Here is a 19,670-nt window from a genome sequence, read left to right as displayed (position 1 = left end):
TTTGAGCTGCTAGGATGTAATCCATGAGCAAACAATATTCACAGGTTAGAGTGGTGGTTAAATAAACACTAGAGCAGTTGGTGCCTGGCTCATAGTAACTGCTTGGTTAGTAATATGACCATCTACCTCTTCCTTGTCTTGGCATAAATATGAAAGGTTCCTTCTTTCACACTTAAAATAGTTCAGTTTGGATGGTTCTTTTGGTCATTTATCAAAGGGTAATTGCTGATTTATTTATTTATTCTTTAAATTTTATTTATTTGTTTATTTATTTATTTATGCAAGAACTGGGGTCTAAGGGCCCTCCCTGGTGGTGCAAGGGGCTAAAGCACAGCACTAGGAAGCTATTCACAGCCATTGCATAAATAACTAAATCTTTTATAAAAAAAAAAAAAACTGGTGTACAGTCCAGAGATGTGGAGGCAGGTGGAGGATGGGGGGTGAGAGGATTCACCAGAGGTAGAGTGGGGAGCAGAACAGACAGACTGATTAAAATACACTGCTGAGGGGAAAACAGGGAGGACAGGAGAGGTCTGCTGCACCATGTGGGTCAGCTCCCTGGCTGCTGGGGATTGAACTCATGCTGCAGAAGCTGGCGATAGCTTGATAGCACTGAGACTTTAACCCCTATGCCACCAGGGAGGCTCTGCTCATTGATTTAAAACACACTCTTGGGACAGCGAAAAACAAAGGTAAAGAAGAAAGAGGAAATTAAACAAAGGCAGTAGAGGAAAGTACAGGGTTCTCAATCCTGAGCGCTCACTCTGTGCTTTTCTTATCCAGTTACCACTTCCTTCTCTTACCCAGTTTGATGGCCGTGATATTCCAGTGATAGGTTTTTGCTTCATCAGCACAGAGGCAGCTGGAGGCCTGAGACTCTGCCCATGATTCCAGCTGGTACTCATCTGATTCAGCCAGGCTGGTTTGAACCTGAAGAAAATATTTAAGAGATAAAGGCTATGAATAAAGGAGATAGCACACAGAAGATTAGGGAAAAGTGGGGGCTGAAACAGTGATACTGTACCCCTTTCCTAGGGAAAATTGGTATGTTTCCAATCTAGGGACAAACTTCTGATGGGAACTGGGGGGAAGGGAGTGTGATTCCAGGACTAATACCTATATCCTCAGCTCTTACCCTGATGCAGTTCTTTAGATAATTGAAGACAGTGGCAGTAAGACGAAAAGATTCCCCACGAATGACTGAATAAGGCAAGGTCAGATCAACAAAGAATGGCTTGAATGCAGTTAGTCCAACAGTGGGTGAGAGACCAAAGCCCCTGGACTCGGAGGTGCAGAACATCATGGCCTTCCACTGGGTGATGGTGTCAGGAACCGTAACATGGACAGCCTCCTTCCCCGAGTGGCTGTGAGAACCCAAGAATTCGCATGAGGCAGACAACAGCAGGAAGGGGGCATTTGGGAATCAAAGTACAATTTCATGCAGAAGTGAATTATTGGTTGTATATTGAGGGAAAGGCAACAATGGAGAGAGTCATGAATCCCAGAGTGTGAGCCATAGGGCACAGATATGGATGAGAGTGTTCCTGAGTATGTGGGGGTGGGGGGCAACATATGTGCTGACACTTTTGAAACAGAGGGTAGTGTCCCCTGAACCCAAGAAGACATGTGTTTTTTTGGCTGGTCAAAGGAGTGGTAAGCAATGGGCCTGAACTGAACTGACGTGCATGTGAGACAGTGAGTCTGTATGGGCTGCACTGTCTGCAGTAATTATGGTGACAATGTGCGTCTGTGGACTTATCGTCCATGGCTACTTAAGAATTCTGGGAAAGAAACAAGTTCTCCTACCCCCATTAAACTTTCTTGGCTTGAAATTTAGATTAAATAAAATGATCTGAGCTCACTTGCGACTCCCCCCATCTCCTGTAGACACTTGGCACACGTTTGATACATCACTCACCCAATAGGAAAAAGATCCCAGAGCCAAGTCTCTGGGAAGTACTGGCGGACCTGAGAACCCTCTGACCCAAAGGATGATGATGACGATGAGCTGAAACCTCCTGGCTGACGACCACCAGCACTCGCTGGGAGATCAAGAAAAAGGGAATCTTAGAAAATGAAGGTTTCTGTTATAAGATAAACTAAGGCAGAGCGACTACTCAGAAGACATTCAGAGTGAAGCAGAGACCATCCAATTAGCAGTAGGAAGGAAGAATGCTGAGGAACTGTTTACAAGGCCATGAAGGGAAAAGACAGAGATGGAGGCTTGAGCAGGAAGTGAACAGCTGCTGGCTTCAAAAGCCTTCCCCATAGAGATCTTGGGAAGCTGCCTGCTTCTATGACCCAAAATTCATTATCATTCCAAGTTAGAGGCTCTGTACAAGAACAGGAGGCACAAAGGGAGCCTGCAGAGTCCCATGAATCAAGACATCTCAATGAACCCACAAGCCATGGCGATTGCTCACCTCCATCTGCGAGGCTGTGTTTTGAAGACCAATGGCTGCAATCTACTGGCTTCTTGATTTTGGCATTGGACAGCACCTTCAAGCCCATGTCCTGATTGGCACCAAAGAGAGCAGAAAATGAAGGCTTAAGGTGGGCGCCTCTCTTGCCACAAAGGGTACTGCTTAGAAATTCCACCCTCAAAAGGTTGAACCCAGGCAGTCTTTTCTTATTATTTGTGACCCAGTGGTTTTACCCAGAACTCAGTTACCAAGATAGGTTCACTTCTGTCCCAACCAGTGTGAAGACTCTCAATTAAACCCATTTCAGTATTAAATGTGTTCTGTGGGTCTTCTACATAGTCCCCATGTCCTTAATTCTTTAATTTAGACTGCACTTTCTGGTGGCAGGGGCCACTTCAGCTCAACCAGCATAACAAAAGTACCTTGGGTTTAGTGACGCAGCAGGCAAGAGAGCAGCACCTGACTTCAGTGACCTCCTGGCCAAACGTTGGCCCCAGTTCATCGGATAAAATAGGCGCACTCTCTTATAGTAATACTAAGAGGCCTGGGGGCTGCTTTCCTCATTTTCCTCTGGACAGATCCCATGGAAACCAATGTTTGGGGAACCCAGGCAGAGAAATAGGGGTGCAGCTCTTGCAGTGCTTCTCTTGCTGTGTAGCTGGGTAATGCCTTCAAGCGCAAGGATCAGGGATGCTCCCTTACAGATATGAGTTTCTTTCAAGATTTCACCCCTGCCAATGCCCACATGTGACTCTGTTCTTTAGATAAGGACTTTCTCCCCCCTCACTCCCCCAACCCTAGCATTTCTGTAAGAACAAAATAGGTAAAATATCTACCCGGAAAAGGCTGAAAAGGTCTGTGCCTTCAGAGCGCCAGGGCCGCCAGATCATTGAGCGCTTGCTCCATTGCTCTTCAGGCACCGGGTCAGTGAGGGGCTGTGAAGGGTCCCATGGGCTGGACATGGGACACTCATCGTATTCAGCCACCTGGTAGGGGTAGTAACCATACCAGTATGGGAACATTCCATACACCTGAAATAAGAAGAGGGGAGAAACAAACCCCTGACAAAGTGAAATCAGTTAAGAAGCTTCTCTAAGGTCCTGGTGCCACTGTTCACTAGTCTCACATTATTTCTCTTCATTCCTCCACAATTCTTCCTCATTTTATTCCACCCTAACCTCTTCCTTTCTATAAACTTTAACTTCTACCTGATCTTCCCCATAATCTGTCTCCCTTCCCTCCTAACTCATCTTCTTCCCTTATCTCTCTGAATATATGAAGCCCTTTTGGAGGAATAATTCTTCCTTCCTTTCTACACCACTTTTTCTATCACCTCATGCTGGGACAGCAATTCCCTAAGTCCTTTCCCACTCCCTGAGGCCCAGCTCTATCTTAATGTAGCCTGTCTTCCCTGTCATCCCCTCCACTGGCAGCCCACTCACAGAGCTGTTGCTCAGTTCTCTCTCCGGTCTAAGGAGTAGGACGCTTTCATCCACTGCCCGGACTGCACACAAGGACTGAGGAGTTGCCTGAAGCTGAAGTTCCACATCTCCTCCAGGAAGCTGCTGAGTAGGTGAGAAGCTGAGGGAAACCTGGCAAAGGGAAAAAATGTAATTTGGGGAACAGGTTAGCTGGGAGAGAGGAGGAAAAACCTGCAATTTGGATCATCAGTACATCCTATAGCTATGCTACCCAGCCTGCTCCTTCCTTACTTATGAGAGGGGGGAGGAGAGAAAGAAAGGAGTGGGGAGAGAGGGAACATATGGACTAGTTATTAGGAACATGTGATTTCTCAACATGACAAAAAAAAATAGCAGGAGAGAGACATTCTGAGAAAGTAGAAGAAAGATCTAAACACAAGACCCAACTTCAATATTAACTCATTTCCCTGCTCCTCTTATCTCAACCCCAGCACACTTATCTCTTTATGCCCAGGTCTTTTTTTTTCACCTCTTCAGCTGCCATTTTACCTGATTGTCAAAGCACATCTCTACTGAGAACTGAATTTTGTCAGCTATAACACCTCCTCTGGGAACGATGGCATAGACCAGCAGAGAAGGGTCAGGAGCTACACTGGAAGTGAAGGTCAATGAGAGAGAGAAGGATCCCTTGGGTCCTGAAAGAGAAGAGGGACATACAGATTGAGAGTGGACACTCGCCTCCCAAGGACTTCCAGCCAGCAGTCTTCCTGTGTGAGTTACTTCTCACGCTCCTGTTCTACATGTATTGTTAGTATTGTTCTGACTGCTTCTATGCATAAGGACCATTTCAGGGAAGTTTAAAATACACTTGTCCTCTTTCTAGAGAAGCATGAACACTCACCTTTGCTCCAGTTCATTTGTTTCTGACCTTCTGTCACCAAACTCCCTTTCCCTGTTAACTAAGGAAGAGAAAAGAAAGTCAGCAGGGGCAAAAAAGCTATGGAGCATTAGCCTTGCCCTTTTTCTGAGGCATCCTGCAGCTCAGCAGGAGAGGATGCTTTTCAGGCCTTTGCAGAGCCTGGGCCCACACTTCACAGGGCCTCTTCTTGCTGGCCAAACACAGGACACTTCCAAGATCCTTCATGACCTGCCCGTAGGAGGTGGTCCTGGGAGGCAGAGACAGATGGGAGGAGAAAAAATCCTCACCATCCAGTGGCCAGAATAGAAACTAGTCTTATCAGCAGATAACTGCCCACCATTTCTTGAACATTTCAGGATTTATTCTCCTATAATTTTGTAATACAACATGAACAAACATCCATCCTCACCACCTTTTCTTGTTATCACTCAATCTGTGTCACTCAAGCCTATGGAAATGCGTATACCATAAACTCTCTGGAGCCTTCTGACTTTTGATTTTCCAGAAGAGAAATCTCCTTCTCTATCACCTGTTGAGCTCACTTGAAACCCAATTCTTTGAAAATGCTTCTAAGCAGTATGTCACCTGAGACTCCATTCACTGCTCTGTGACTGTTTGCTCAGACATTCTGACCAGCAGCCCCACTGGCCTCATGGAGCCCAACTCCACTTCCCCACAGGCCTCCCCACAGTTGCCTGTGTTACCCCTCAGCTTTAATGCCCACCTAGCCCACCTCAGCCTCAGTCTCAGGATAATTGTTTTAGCTCTATGAAGACACTAGCATGACCTAGTAGGGAGAGATTCTCCCATAAAATGTGACTAGTCCAACTGCATTTAGTATAAAATATATTTTTTGTTTCAAAGGCAAGAAACTGAGCTGAAACAAAGATTTTAAAATGATCTGTTCATAATTTATATTACTGCATGTTGATATGATCATGTTGGATATATTAGTTTAATAAAATATATTTTATAATGAACAATTATATACCAGAGATATTTTACAGGGGTGGAGTGGGGAATGAGATCAAAAATGGTGGGGGGAGGGAAGTGCACTGGACTGTGGTGATGGCACATGGGTGATCTGGTGATGGGAAGCCCACGGGGATTACAACTGAGATGGAAAAAGGCACAAAATGATGTAAAAATAAACTATTATATTATTTAAAAACTATATATATATTTTTTAAATGTTAGTTTCATCAGGTTTTTTTTGTTTGTTTGTTTGTTTACCTTTTGAATGAGGTTTCTAAAAATTTTAAGATCACCTGTGTGTTTTCCATTCACTCTCTGTCTGGCTGTCCAGTCCACTCTCTGTCTGGCTGTCCAGTCCCCTCTCTGGCTCACTCCTTGTTCCCTTTCCCTGACACACTTTCACCTCTCCTCATTCCCAGTCTCACATAGTAGGTGAAGATAAAGTCCTGGTTGGCGTTTGCATCAGCTGGGTCAATGTAATAGTCCACCAGCACTTCCTGAGGCTGGCCACATCTCAAGGTGCCCTTCAGCTGGCGGATGCCAAGGAAGCTGCGAGTTGTGTTGTAAAAGGGCCGCAGGTACAGGTAGGCATTTTGATAGTAACGAGGCACCTGCTCTGGATTATATACCATGTCTTCCATTTGGAACCTTCCCTGAGAGAAAGAGGAGATCTTTTAAGTGTGCACATTATATTAACCCCATGGGCTCGTTATGATTTTTGAATAAACCTCTTCAAGTCTTCACAGCCTACAAACAACATTTGGACATTTCATCAGAAGTAAGTCAAGGGCGTTTGAGAAATCCATTATAGTGGTATGTGCTGCAGCTCTTTGGTATATAGGGGAATGAAGCAAGTGAATTATACTGTCAAGCAAGGAAAACCGTAAATGACATACCTTCACAGAGGCCTAGGGGATGGGTAAACATGACCAAGATTATATATCTCAAGCATAAAAACAAGTAAAGAGGATAATAAGATTGGAAACAATTCTAAGTAGAGTGATTTGTTCCTACAGTCAATGAGCCACAAGGCAAATTGTATGTGTTTGCTCCAGTGGTGTGGCTGAATGACCCCAACCCTTATCGTGCAATCCCACAGGCTGGTCTTGGGCCTACAGCATGCCTTGGGGGTGGAATATGAACCTCTGTGAGATAACAGAGGCTTGGAAAAGTCCTTGTACATCAGCTTTTCCTCTGGTACCTGGTCATTGCTGTGAGATCATACCTGTGCTAATGTGCAGGAGCATGAGAGTCACAAGACGTCCCAGCAACTGCAAGCTGCTGGTCCACCTACCTAGAGAGACATCCACCTGGATCAGCAGAGGTGTTTTCTCACTAGATAAGGAGATGCAAAACCATCAACACTATCAGCTGTATAACACTAACATTTTGTAGTTGTTTGACAAACAGCATTGTGTGGAAGTTGATTACTAATACAAGTAGACTTCTTTATATACTATCTACAATCTAGGATTCTTTTTGTCATTTTTAGGAGTAATGGGGAAGGAAGAAGAGAGGAAGAGGAGGAAGAAGATGACTCTGAACCATTTTTCTGCCTTTCTTTGATTTCAAACATAGGATCAGGTTGAGATGGAAATAAGTTATAAGGTAAATGAAAAATAGTAATTTTGATTTGAAGACCCATTTATCTCATTGATTTAAAAAAATAAAACAGGGCCCTCCCCAGTGGCACAGCAGGTTAAAGCACAGCATTAAGAGGCTAAACCCACTTCTGCATGAGTTCGATTCCCTCTTGCCCTGGAGGTAACCACATGGCGCCAGACCTCTCCTGGCCCGCCCGCTGCTCCCCTCAGCAGTGTACTTCATCGATCTGCCTGTTCTGCTCCCCACTCTGTCTCTGGTGAGGCCTCTCGCCACCCCTAAGCCTCTGGCCTGTACCCCAGTTCTGTATGTACAAATTAATAAATCTTTAAAAAAATAATAAATAAATAAATAAAACAGAAACAGGAAAAGTTTTCATGAGTGAAGGAGATGGAATTACAAATGGGGGGGGGGGCAGGGAGAAAGAAACTGAACAATTCTAAAATGTTTCTCCAGGGAAGCCTCCCTTGCTGGAAGCTGGTCCTCCAGCACTCACCTCCAGAGAAATGTCCGTCCCATTCCAGTGAGTTGTGTCCAGCTTGAAGGTGGCAAGGCCATCGTTGTCAGTGACCAGGGTCTGGTTGATGGTTCCATTTGTGCCATAAATCACTAGAAACACTGGATGATTCTTGAGGAGGGAATCATCATAGCCCCTGACCCTGACCTGAGGGTGAAGGCATTAGGAGAGTTAGGATTGGAATAGATGTAGTGTGAGGAAAAGTGAGGTGATGATAGAAGCTCTAAGACTACATTCCAGAACAGATTTTAGGAAAGATAATTTTCAAAGGTAAACCCTAGGGTGAGTTAAGGGTAAAAAACTGGTATCTATGAGGAGTAGAGACACAAAGTAGAGTAACCTGGGGAAAAGTGTTTGCTAAGCAGCAAATGGAGCTTTAAGGCCCTTCATTTGTGCAGCCCCCTCACCACTACCCCCCCCCAGCTCTGTGCATTATGTGGCTTTCATTTTGTTCAAAAGTCCTTTTCCACTCCCAAATTCCACAATCCTTTTGCTCAAAGAAAATCTGGATCTACTCTTTGTCTATAAAATGTGGGTCTATCATTGTGTTGACCAGTTACTAGGGAAGTGAGGAAGAGAAACCAGAGAGAGGGGGAGATTGTTCAATATCATGAACAAGACTATAACAAGGACATCTATAGATCTCTAAAGAAAATGCTTACGAGCTAAAAGTGGTTGTCAAAGATATGATATTAACCTTGCCTAGATGCAGGATTCCTGGCTAGATGATTTTTCCAGAAAGTTTGCAATTCTAAAATTCAAAAATTTTGACATATGCTGAGCCCTTGACATTAGGAAGGGCACTGAGGGCACATTAATATTCAAGGCAAATTCCCTGTGGAATCAAAGATAGCAAGGTGATAAATTATATACTAGGAATGTAGGGTTCAATTATCTGACCAATTGCTAGCTATATAAGCTTGGGAACATCACTTAACCCCTCTGGGCCGCAGTCTCCACATCTGTAAAATGGAGCCAGTGATAGCATATGCCTCAATGGAGTGTCATATAGACTGAACAAGTGGATCTGTGCACAGTACTAAGAACAGTGGTGTGTCAGCTATTATGTGTCTATAGCGAGATGGCAACAGAGGATAGTTAAGCACTTTTCCTCTTTGAAAAGGCAAGTTTCCACATACCTTCCCATGGAAGGGGAAATTGGGGTAATAAAAATTATTGGTGTCTTCAAAGGTCATTGATCCTATCTGTGAAGAAATGTAGACCTCCCGAGTGGTATTGGCCTCCACTCCTGCAGAAGGAAAGCAGATGTGTGTTGATCTCAACACCTGATTATCATCATACCTGGACTAACACAAAGTCCCTGAAAACATAGCCTGCCAGAAGTATAAGGCTGAATATATTTCTGGTCAAAGAGCCACGCTTTTGGGGAAATGAGTGGATGGCAAGGTCGCACCCAATTATGAATGAGGGCCAGACTTGAACCCTTTGCCTGGGTTTGAACCTGGTACAACCCTTTACCTTTCTCTTTTCCTTTTTCTAAATTGAGGTGAAATTGTGGTATGACAGTAAGTTACAGGTGCGTACCACTCAGTGAGCCAGGGAGAGCACACTCACCTGTCCCTTCCTCCACCACAGTTGCTACAATATTGATGCTCTGACTGTACATGTAACCAGTGAGGTTGAAGGTGGACATGTCCACAACAGCTGAGAAGCATCCTGCTTTGTCCGTCTAGTGAGGCAATCACAGAGAAGGACACTGAAATGATGAATTACCTAATTTCTACATCGCAAAATGTGCTATAGAGGGAAACAATTCTCAGGTTCATACTTCTTTTTGACCATCATTAAGACAGAAAAACTCTCTTGTAACATGGAGTGGGCACCTGCACACACAGAGTCATGAAGTAACTCTGATGCTCCAAGCTATAAAAGGGAAAGAACTAACTCCAAAGAGGAACACTATCTCACAAGGCTTTGAGTTCGTTTCTTTATGCCAAAGCAGAATCTAAAAACTTTACCTAATTAGGACAAAAAACACAGCTTTGTTTATTGGACTAAGGTGATAGTTGTGCAAAATGTTTTCTACTTTGGACCTTTGACCACTTTTCTATATCCACGTTTGCTTCTTGACACTTTAGGACATATGAATTGAGTTCCTTCCCTACATCCCACTTACTCACCTGTCCAGAGAGTTTCTTGCATTTGTCTGGGAGCTGTTCCTGTTCTCCCTCTGGGTGCCAGTAAGTGTAAGCCTTCTGACATGCAGATACCTGCACTGCCCCCAGCACGGGCTTCCCATAGGTGTACCTGGCCCGGGGAGTAGGTACAGAGGACTCAGAGCTGTTCTTGATTCCACTCCCCCCCTCTGAAAGTGCACTGACACTCTACCCTTTGCTTCCCACCTTTCTTCAAAGGCTTGGAGTCTTGCCCGTCCCCAGTAAGTATCACTCAAAGGATAGAAATAGATGATAGTCTTTTTCTTTACTCCTATTTCTCCCTGGAATTCAATGTTCTGCACAAAGCAGATACTAAATCACTAATGCTGACTGAGTGAGCAGTGGAAAGAGCAGAAACAATCAGAAAATGTGTTCTTAGAAACTCTGGCAACATAAAATAGCCCAGATTTTGATGACTGCATCTATCATCTCTCCCCTAACACTTCTCCTAGGCTATTCTCAATGTGGCTATAACTGCCACCAGACCCAGACTTGATTCTTACCTGCAACAAATTTTTACTGAAAAAGATTCCTCCATAGTCGATAACTGCTTGGGCTCCACCACCTCCACCTTAAATTTGGGCAGCACTGGAAACAGTGGAAAGAGAAATGAAAAGGCAGGGGACAAAACCAGCAATAACAAAATCAAGTTCTTCAAAACAATAAATTATTAAACCAGTAAATGTGTTGATGTATTAAATACAAAATCATTTGAGTAACTGATTGAATGACTGAGTTAGAGGGGCACTCTCGGGGTGGCAGGCTCGTGAAGTTATTAGCTAGGTTAGCACTGATTCAAAACTGAATAGTCGATTGTCCCATATCTCAGCTAATGTTGAGGCTAGACGATGCCCACACTTGGACCGCTCAGTGTCCCACCTACCATATTCTTCAACACTGAAGGTGCCGAAGGTCTTGCCCTCAGCCACTGCTACAGTGTAGGTGCCCAGTGTAGCCTCCGGGGCCAGCTGGAAGGACAGGTCCACGATGCCTTGCGCTGGCTGCACTTCCAGCCACTGTGCAATCCTGTTGCTGTTTGGATCCTGTGTCCAGTAAAACAAAACCGCATGATGGACCTGCCAGCTTGAGCCCATTCTGCTCTGCAAAAGCAGGTAAGGAACTCCACCTGCCCTTCATGACCCTGTGGTCTGTGTCTGGGACTACAGCTCACTGCATTATTTCTAATTTCCTTCATTACTGAATGAGATACAGACCTCATTTGGGAAGAAAAGGGTCCCAATGGGTTTAAACAATCAGACTGAGTTCTGTAAAGTCTTGTCAGCTTACCAAAAGGGTTTATTCAATCCACGGTCCCTATTAAGGGACAGTGCTGGGGAGTTTGTAAGATAAACAGAAAGACAGACCATTCGATGGGAAAGTGGAGGAGAGTGCTAATTGCCTTCTGAATCCCTTCCCTTCTGAAGGAACTTCAGAATCTCTTTCTAATCCCTTCCCTTCTGAAGACTTCTCACAACTGTTAAGTGTCTGTGATAATAACTTTTATAAAATACTTCGAGGGTATAGAACCATGCCTACTTGAATTGGCCTGGCATGGAGGAGTTAAGGAATCAAGAGAGTGTGATCACAGCAGAGGCTGGTGTCTTTACCTGCAGAGGTTTGGGGCCCACAGCACTGGGGGCGCAGGCAAGACCACTGCAAGAGAGGGACTGTGGGCACTCAGAGCCTGGTGGAGCTGTGGGCACTCAGAGCCTGGCAGAGCTGCAGGCTCCCAGGCAACATCTCAGAGTTGCTGCTAGCTTCAAGGTTTACCTAAATTCTCATTCCTCCTGCTCCACAACTGACAGTAAAGAAAAACAAATTCTACTTACCTGAAGTTCTATCAGGGAGTACTGAAAAGGAAAACCAAAGAATGTGGATTAAGTAGGATTAGCTATGAGAATAAGCTTGCTGAAAGCATCAAGTTCACAAAGCACTCTTTCTTTTCTCCTTTACCCAATCCACTGTTACTGTTTTTAAAAAATATTTTTATTTCTTTATTTATGCTAACAAGAACTGAGGTATAGGTCAGAGGTGGGGGTGTGGGGTGGGGGAGAGAATTCACCAGGCACAGCACAGAAAGAATGACTGAAACACACTGCTGAGGGGAGCAGCAAGCAAGACAGAAGTCTGCTGTGCCATGTGGGTCAGCTCCCTGGCTGGAGATTGCAGTGGCTGGTGAAAGCTTGATAATGCTGAGACTTAACCCCTGGTGCCACCAGGGAGGGCCCCACTCTTCTTTCTAAATGGCTCTTTCTTACCCCATAAGAGTAATAATGGGGCTGGTTCTTGAAGGGAAGGAGAAGAGATTTTTCTCAAAAGGATTGTCAGTCTCCAAAGTATGTGAAGAAATCAAGTATCAGGCACCTCAGTCTCTCTCAGGTTCTGTGACTGAGTTCCCCTAAAGGAAGGTGCTAGCATCAGGAGGTTCCCCAATGTTTAAACCCCTTCTTAAAAGCCAACTATCCCCTGGCCAACTCCTGTACCATTCCAATGCCACTAGGCAGGAACCTTACTTTGGAGCACTGCAAAACAATTTCTAAAAAAAAAATTTCTTTCAGTTCCATCCAAGGTTTGTGTATCATTTCCTCAAAAAAGTAGATGCTAAACTATTAAGTTCATGGGATAACAGGTATCAAAATATCTACCCCGAATTACTAATTTAAATGGAACAAAGATATGACATTGGGGAAATAAGCCTGTCACCCCCTTAACCAAGTAATCATAATGGGATAATGGGACAAACTGATGGAGATATTTCTGAGATTCACAACATTACCTAGTACTCATTTTACCAAAAATGTTGAACTTAAATCTAGTTAAGACCTCAGACCTACTTTCAGAAGCTAGGAGAACAAGTTAGACTGCACAATAAGGAAATAATCAGACAAATCAAAAAATGTTAAATATTGTGTAAGATAGCAAGTCTTCCTTACAAGCCAATGTCTTTCAGAATGGGGATGTTCTACAAGTTTACCTAATTTGATCTCTCTCAAAAAAGGAAATATGAAAAAGTAAAGGAGATAATTTTAGATTCATAAAAATTAAAAGGATACAATGCATGGATTTGATGGAATTCTAGTGGGAAAAAACACTCAAAGTCATATTGAAACCCCCGATCTAGGACTGGAAATTAATGATCATAAACAATTAATGCTAATTTTCATAGGTACAGTAATGCTATCATAATTATTTAACATAATTCTCTTTTATTGAAATAACATTGCATTAGATGTTTTCAGGAGTGCATAATTCAAAATCAACATGTATATATTAAATCTGCCACTAAAAGTCCAGTTCTCTCCTTTGCCATGTGATTAACCCTTTTCACCAGCATTTACCACCATTTTGGTGTTATAGTCTAAAAGTTTATTGTTTTTTATTATTTAGTGCATTTGTTGCTTGATGTAATCTCTGTATCTACCACACAAGTGACATCATACAGTTTGTCTTTTTCCATATAATTTTTTACAAAGTATAAGAATACCCTCTAAGTCCACCCATATTATTGCAAATGACAGGATTTCACCTCTTTCTTAGCTGAGTAGTATTGTGTTAAATACATATCTCCCTTATAAAATATTCTTTTTAGAAGAAGTATGCTAAAGTATTTAGTAGTACTATATTATAATGTTTAAACTTTTAATGATTCAGAAAGAAAACCTGATAACTAAAACAAGTATGACAAAATGAAACAAAAGTTGAGTCTTGGTGTTAGTTGAAAATTCTAAAAATAAAACCATTGAATATAAAATTGTTGCCCAGGAAATAGATTGCTAAAATATCTAGAATGTGAATATAATTAAAATCCTGGCTAGAGACTGTCTAATCAGTCTCTGACAAAAATAATATAAGGGAATATATATATTCCCTTAAAATGACTAAATGTAATTTAGGTGTGAGGGGTCTCAGGTTACAAAGTTTGGGTCTCACTTGGAAGAAAGAAAGAATAAAATCCAGGCCCTCCCTGGTGGCGCAGCCGGTTAAAGCACTGCACTGAGAAGCTAAAACCACTTCCGCATGAGTTCGATTCCCACCCGCCTCGGAGGTGACCACACGGCGTGGCAGACCTCTCCTGACCCGCCCGCTGCTCCCCTCAGCAGTGTACTTGATCAATCTGCCTGTTCTGTTCCCCACTCTGTCTCTGGTGAAGCCTCTCGCCACCCCTGAGCCTCTGGCCTGTACCCCAGTTCTGTATGTACAAATAAATAAATCTTTAAAAAAAAAAATCCAGATACGGTGCTTGAAGTTTGATTCTTATATCAAATACCACATGATGTTAACCAATGAAGAAGCAGAGTGTCATTAAATACAAATGTCTGCCTTGATATCAAGGGTAATGGCTTTTCAGAAAAGCCAAATGATGAGAGAGAAGTATTAGAGAGAGTTAGCACTTTCCTCCCCCCCCATCTAATGCAATGTTATTTCAATAAAAGAGAATATGTTAAATAATTATGATAGCATTACTGTACCTATGAAAATTAGCATTAATTGTTTATGATCACTAATTTCCAGTCCTAGATCGGGGGTTTCAATATGACTTTGAGTATTTTTTCCCACTAGAATTCCACCAAATCCATGCATTGTATCCTTTTAATTTCTATGAATCTAAAAGTATCTCCTTTACTTTTTCATATTTCCTTTGTTCTTTACTCCTACTAAGTTTGTTCTTTACTCCTACTAATCTACTAGCAACCTTGGACTAACAACTGGGTACAAGGGACAGAGCTAGCATCCAGATGGATCACTGTAACATGGAAAGCAGGTGGGCCAAAGGGGAGAGCTCTGTTTTCTTTGGCTTAGGATACTGGTAGTGGTACTGCTGGGAAGAAGACTTAGAGATGTGTGGAGAAGAGACATGTAAGGGTGGAAATCCCAGCACTCTTCAGTAACTCTCCCTGATTCAGCAGTTAAGTCTAACGAGGTGTTTCATGAGGTCGACCTCCAGGGGGCAGTAGAGTCTAAGATAACTGGCTATGGCCACCCTTGGACCTGAGCTTTTCCTCTTTTTTGGTTCCGGAATCATCAGTCTGTTTTAAAAATAAATGCTTACTATTATACCTCACTCCTGATTAAAAAAAAAAAAGGTAAGTATAATAGTAGAGAGAAAGAACTGATCCTTAAGTTTCATTTGCTTATGAAGGCTAGGTCTCCCTAGTACAGGCAGAACAGGCATTCCCAAGACAATTGAACACATATTTCCAGCTGAGTTCAATCAAGGCCCTGCAGTGTCAGGAGAAACTGTTATTACACCGTCAACTCCCCAGAAGAATGAAGATTGCAGTATTATACAGAGTTAGGGATTTCACTGGAAATAAGTTTTCTGTTGAAGAAACGTATACATGTGGCAGGGCAAACATCTAGTGACTAAGCACCTGTTGGTTGTCTTGAGGCCCCCTCTCCCATTATACCACATTTGCTGTAGAACCCCTATTCATGGAGAGTCTCCATATGTAGGTAATTAAGTTTGTTCTTTACTCCTACTAAAATACTGCTGTTAATTTGTTTGCTTATCTAGCCCAAGAAGACCCCTGAGATATGTGGGGAAATTTCTTCCATGTCCCTACAAATATGAGCTATGACCAAAGGAAAAAGAAGGCAGGGGATCTGAGAAGTAAATATTTCAGAAGCCCATAGAAAAGATATATGTCCTAAACTGAGGTCCAACCTATGATAATCCTTGTGAATCTAAGAATTGACTTTAAAAAAAAAATATTTGCCAAATGCTACCTTTTATTTCTGGCATGTATTTTTCAATGTTGACTGAAGAGAACTGCTTTCTAAATAACCTGTCTCAAAGGAAAGGAAGATGGCAGGGTGGGTATTTCTATTTATTCCATTTATTAAACACTCCTGTATTATATTTGAACAACAAAGTCACTTGCCATTCCTAGAGAGAAAAATCTTGAAGTTTGCAAAAAGCTTCTTTTACAACTGGAGGGAATGGAATCATCTCTTGGGCATGTTAACCTGACAGTGTCCTTGTTTATTAAACTGGGGGACAGACACCGCTGCTTGTTTTTAGGGAAATAGGGGTTGGTTTCCTGAAGCTCCAACCATACCCACTGCAGTCTGCAACTCCCAGGGCCTCCCCTCTTATCACCTAGAGAGTCTCCTCTCCTGTTCCCACCCAAACCTCACCTTGTCATTCACTGGAGCAAAGTTGTTGGTCAGGGTGACGATGCGGAAATGCACTAGGGGGGAAGAGGCAATGTTAGCAAAGGGGATTCTCTCCCCCACCCCTTCAGAATCTTTCGTGCTTCCACCCTTTCTATTTCCACATAAACATTTCTGAGTCAGTGAAACCTCAACAAGTTTTACTCTTAAAAAAAAAAAAAAAAAAACTAGTCAGACAGAGAGGCAAAGCCTCAAATGGTTTCTCTTTGGGGCTCTCTGAATTTGAAACCTGAGAAAGGAATGCCCCTATAAGGAACAAAAAAGAAATTCAAATAACTAAGTTTGAGCCAAAAGCCCTGGATGCTTTCTTGTTTATAGACTAGCAGCTGGCTGTCAAACCCAGAAATCCAAGGACACTTACCGAAATCTATTCCAGGAGAAATGTGCACTTTAGTTTTAGTTTTAGATATGCACACAATAGAATCTCCACCCACTAGTCTCTAGCTGGTGAAGCAGCATGTGTTAAATGCCTATAACATTTCAGCCCTTCAGACCTTCCTCTCTTCTCACTCCTGCTCTGAGAAGTCTCCCCTCATCATGAAACAACCCCTCGGGGCCCTGTATGAGTGTGTCTCCACTTCCTTTTCTGTACCTCTTACCTTCTTGCCCTGCGTTGTAGACAGGCTTGTCAGTTTGGATAAAGATGCCATTCCCCTGCCTCTGAATTAGAACTTTTTTCTTCTCCTCAAAGTTGACGTTCTTTCCTGTTCCTGACACCCGAATGGTGGCCACCTCTTCTGTGCCACCTGAAGGAGGTGGTACCTGGCCAAGAGAGATGCGTTCTGAGGAATAGTAGGAGATTGGGGGATAGTCTCAAGTCAAGAGTGGGGGGGTAAACGGAAAGGACAGAGTTTATGGGTAGCGAGGTAGAGCCATCAAACAAGTTGCCATGAAAAAAAAGAGATACTATAACAAAAGGTTAAGATCAGATACTAGAGAAAAATGCAAGGTCAAGGAGACAGGAGAAGAAGTTAGGTTTAAGTGAGGTTTAAAGGCATGGCAAAGTAAGGAAACAAATTTAACACTTGAAATTAGATCACAGTGAGAGCATAAGGAGGACAATAGGAAAAAAAGGATTCACAGTTGGAGTTCAGATTGGGCTTACCAAAAAGGAGATGCAATGTAAGTGCCTCTTCTTCAATCCAGAGTGTTGTAGCAACTTCTGGATCTTGTCCTTGGTCTCCAGAGTAATAGTGAATTTCACATCATAGTATCCTGGGCTCAAGTCCAAACAAACCTTCTGAGCAGAGGGGAAGTTAAGCTGGGCTGGTAATGTCACCAGGTAGTTTCTATTAAGGAAGCAAATGGATTTCAAGATAGTAATGAGTCATCCATTCAATGAAAAGCTAAGCTCTGGGTAAGCACTGGGTATATTGCAATGAACTAAACAGACAGAGCCACTGCCTTTATATACCTTGTTCATAAAGGAATCATACGAGGAGAAACTCGCCACGTTAGCCCTCCCATCATTAGGAGGCCACCTCTGAGGACAAATATTGAGGTTATCAAGGAGGAAATCAGTTCTATGACATACAAAAGTGTATAAGCATGCTACTGTATTTTAATATCCTCTCTTTTTTTTTTAAACTTCCTACTGGCAACTCTGTGTTTCTCTCTGGCTGAAGGAGAAATGGAACAATAGGAGGGAAAAGATGAGCAGGAAATTAAACCAAAAGTTATCTCTTCTCTTGACACTTATGTTTGAGAAAGAAAGTCAAAGAAACCACATCAGTTAACTGACACCAAGCACTTACGGGAGGAATTTTTCTGCAGTGGCTGGCAACAGGACCAATATTCCTAGAAGGAGCTGAGCCCACATCTCGGTGCTGGGATGAGCACCAGGAAGCAGAGGTCTGTTCCCCTGCTGTAGCATATATATAGTCTGGGGGACTGTGGCCCTGTGGCTTGGGCTCTAGCCAATCATGTAGCAGGGCCCCAGGCGGAGGTGGTAAAACAAGGCAGGGCTTCTGTTCACTCCCTCAATTTCATTTTTCCCTGAAACATTCATACTGGCTCAGCCAGTCCATGATACCTGCTTTGGGGAAAAGCCAGGGGTGAATATTCACAGTGTAATACTCTGGCATACATTTTAGACTCCTCCCTTCTTTTCTGGTCTCACTCCAAATTCCCATCTCTATTTGATCTTATTTTTTCTCTTTTCATTACTCTATTTGGGAACACAGATCTAAGTAGAGTACCAACAGAAAAGTAGAGCACTACTATCAAATGGTGATTTTAAAATATTAATACTCAGTGACCATGTGGAAATAGAAACATATACAGTCCTTGAGAAAATATACATTGGCAACTTTTCTGAGAACAATTTCACAATGCACTTCAAACTGCAGTTGAGGATTTGTAGGATTTGCATATTCTTTGATCCAGCAACTCCTATTCTGGAAATGTCTCTTCTGAGGAAAGAGAGCATGCATGCATGCATGCCCCCCCCCTCAAAATGTAGCTACATTTTCTTCTCATTGTTCTTTGTAATGGCGAGACTGGAAAGTCACTAAGAGTACAAATTAGTGAGGATTCTTTCTGGACCAATGACCAATCCAAACCAAACCACCATAAACAGAAAAGAGTTTTTGGTATTTGGGCTGGATTAGACAGGAAGAACAAGCAGAAGGAATCAGAAAAACTCTGAAGACTTTATGTCCTAGAATTAAAAACTTGATGTTCCCAGGCCTTGTTTCTTCCCATTTTTCAGTTTTACTTGCTTGTCTTTGCACACAGGATTTTCTTTAAATGGTGAAAGATTAGCCCTTGTTATGAAACAGAGCAAAGGACAGAATCAGGTTCAGAGAAGATCTAGGTGTTAGATCTATAAAAGAGGGATTTTTAAAGTGGCTAAGAGTAATACATTACAGGATACTAATTACAGGTGAACAATGTCCATGAACATTTGGGGAATTTCAGGAGAAAGAGGGACATAATAAAGTAAACTACATATGCTGAAAATAAGGAAATATGGTATCAGAGGTAAACAGTTCCTTCTTCAGTCTTACTAGTAAATGACACTGAAGAAATAATCAACAAAACTTGACCTTAAAGACATGCCATTAGAAGTTACCAAACTAAAATACACTTACACACACACAAAAAGGATGGAAAAAAGTGAGCAAAAAAGGACAATATCAAATGGTTTTCACATTGGAATCCTTGAAGGGAAACAGAAGAGAAACAAGCAGAAAAAAATGTTCAAAGAGATAGCAGATGAGAATTTTTCAGAAATAATGAAAGATATCAAATAACAAATACAAAAGTCATGGGAATTTCCAAGCAGGTTAAGTGTTAAAATAAAACAGACCTAATCCCATCATATTCAAATTTCTGAAAATCAGAGATAAAGAGGAAGTCTCAAAGGTCATCACAGGGAAAAAGCCATTATGTGTAGAACAAAAATTATTTTTTAAAAGATTTATTTTATTTATGCATACAAGACCTCAGGAACAGGCCAGA

At 42.4% G+C, this 19,670-nt stretch overlaps 1 protein-coding gene across 1 annotated transcript in view; it reads right to left on the bottom strand.

Annotated features, from left to right (window-relative positions):
- The window catches only part of A2ML1 (alpha-2-macroglobulin-like 1), a 37,832-nt gene extending 19,805 nt beyond the window's left edge, over nucleotides 1–18,027 (bottom strand). Inside the window, exons 1-20 of the mRNA XM_004692933.2 lie at nucleotides 17,963–18,027; nucleotides 17,314–17,497; nucleotides 16,808–16,970; nucleotides 16,173–16,225; nucleotides 11,864–11,884; nucleotides 10,918–11,077; nucleotides 10,538–10,622; nucleotides 9,999–10,125; nucleotides 9,433–9,547; nucleotides 8,997–9,106; nucleotides 7,837–8,004; nucleotides 6,164–6,391; nucleotides 4,746–4,803; nucleotides 4,394–4,539; nucleotides 3,866–4,015; nucleotides 3,260–3,454; nucleotides 2,424–2,514; nucleotides 1,919–2,042; nucleotides 1,136–1,364; nucleotides 804–930 (exon numbers count right to left, since the gene is read on the bottom strand). Of these exons, the coding sequence (XP_004692990.1) occupies nucleotides 804–930; nucleotides 1,136–1,364; nucleotides 1,919–2,042; nucleotides 2,424–2,514; nucleotides 3,260–3,454; nucleotides 3,866–4,015; nucleotides 4,394–4,539; nucleotides 4,746–4,803; nucleotides 6,164–6,391; nucleotides 7,837–8,004; nucleotides 8,997–9,106; nucleotides 9,433–9,547; nucleotides 9,999–10,125; nucleotides 10,538–10,622; nucleotides 10,918–11,077; nucleotides 11,864–11,884; nucleotides 16,173–16,225; nucleotides 16,808–16,970; nucleotides 17,314–17,497; nucleotides 17,963–18,027 (2,599 nt within the window). The remainder of the gene's footprint in view (nucleotides 1–803; nucleotides 931–1,135; nucleotides 1,365–1,918; nucleotides 2,043–2,423; nucleotides 2,515–3,259; nucleotides 3,455–3,865; nucleotides 4,016–4,393; nucleotides 4,540–4,745; nucleotides 4,804–6,163; nucleotides 6,392–7,836; nucleotides 8,005–8,996; nucleotides 9,107–9,432; nucleotides 9,548–9,998; nucleotides 10,126–10,537; nucleotides 10,623–10,917; nucleotides 11,078–11,863; nucleotides 11,885–16,172; nucleotides 16,226–16,807; nucleotides 16,971–17,313; nucleotides 17,498–17,962) is intronic.
- Between the last annotated feature and the right edge of the window lie 1,643 nt (nucleotides 18,028–19,670).

The sequence above is a fragment of the Condylura cristata genome, unplaced genomic scaffold (assembly GCF_000260355.1).
Source record: "Condylura cristata isolate star-nosed mole 26May11 unplaced genomic scaffold, ConCri1.0 scaffold00034, whole genome shotgun sequence".
Lineage (NCBI taxonomy): Eukaryota > Metazoa > Chordata > Mammalia > Eulipotyphla > Talpidae > Condylura > Condylura cristata.
This window is presented reverse-complemented; position numbering and strand designations above follow the sequence as displayed.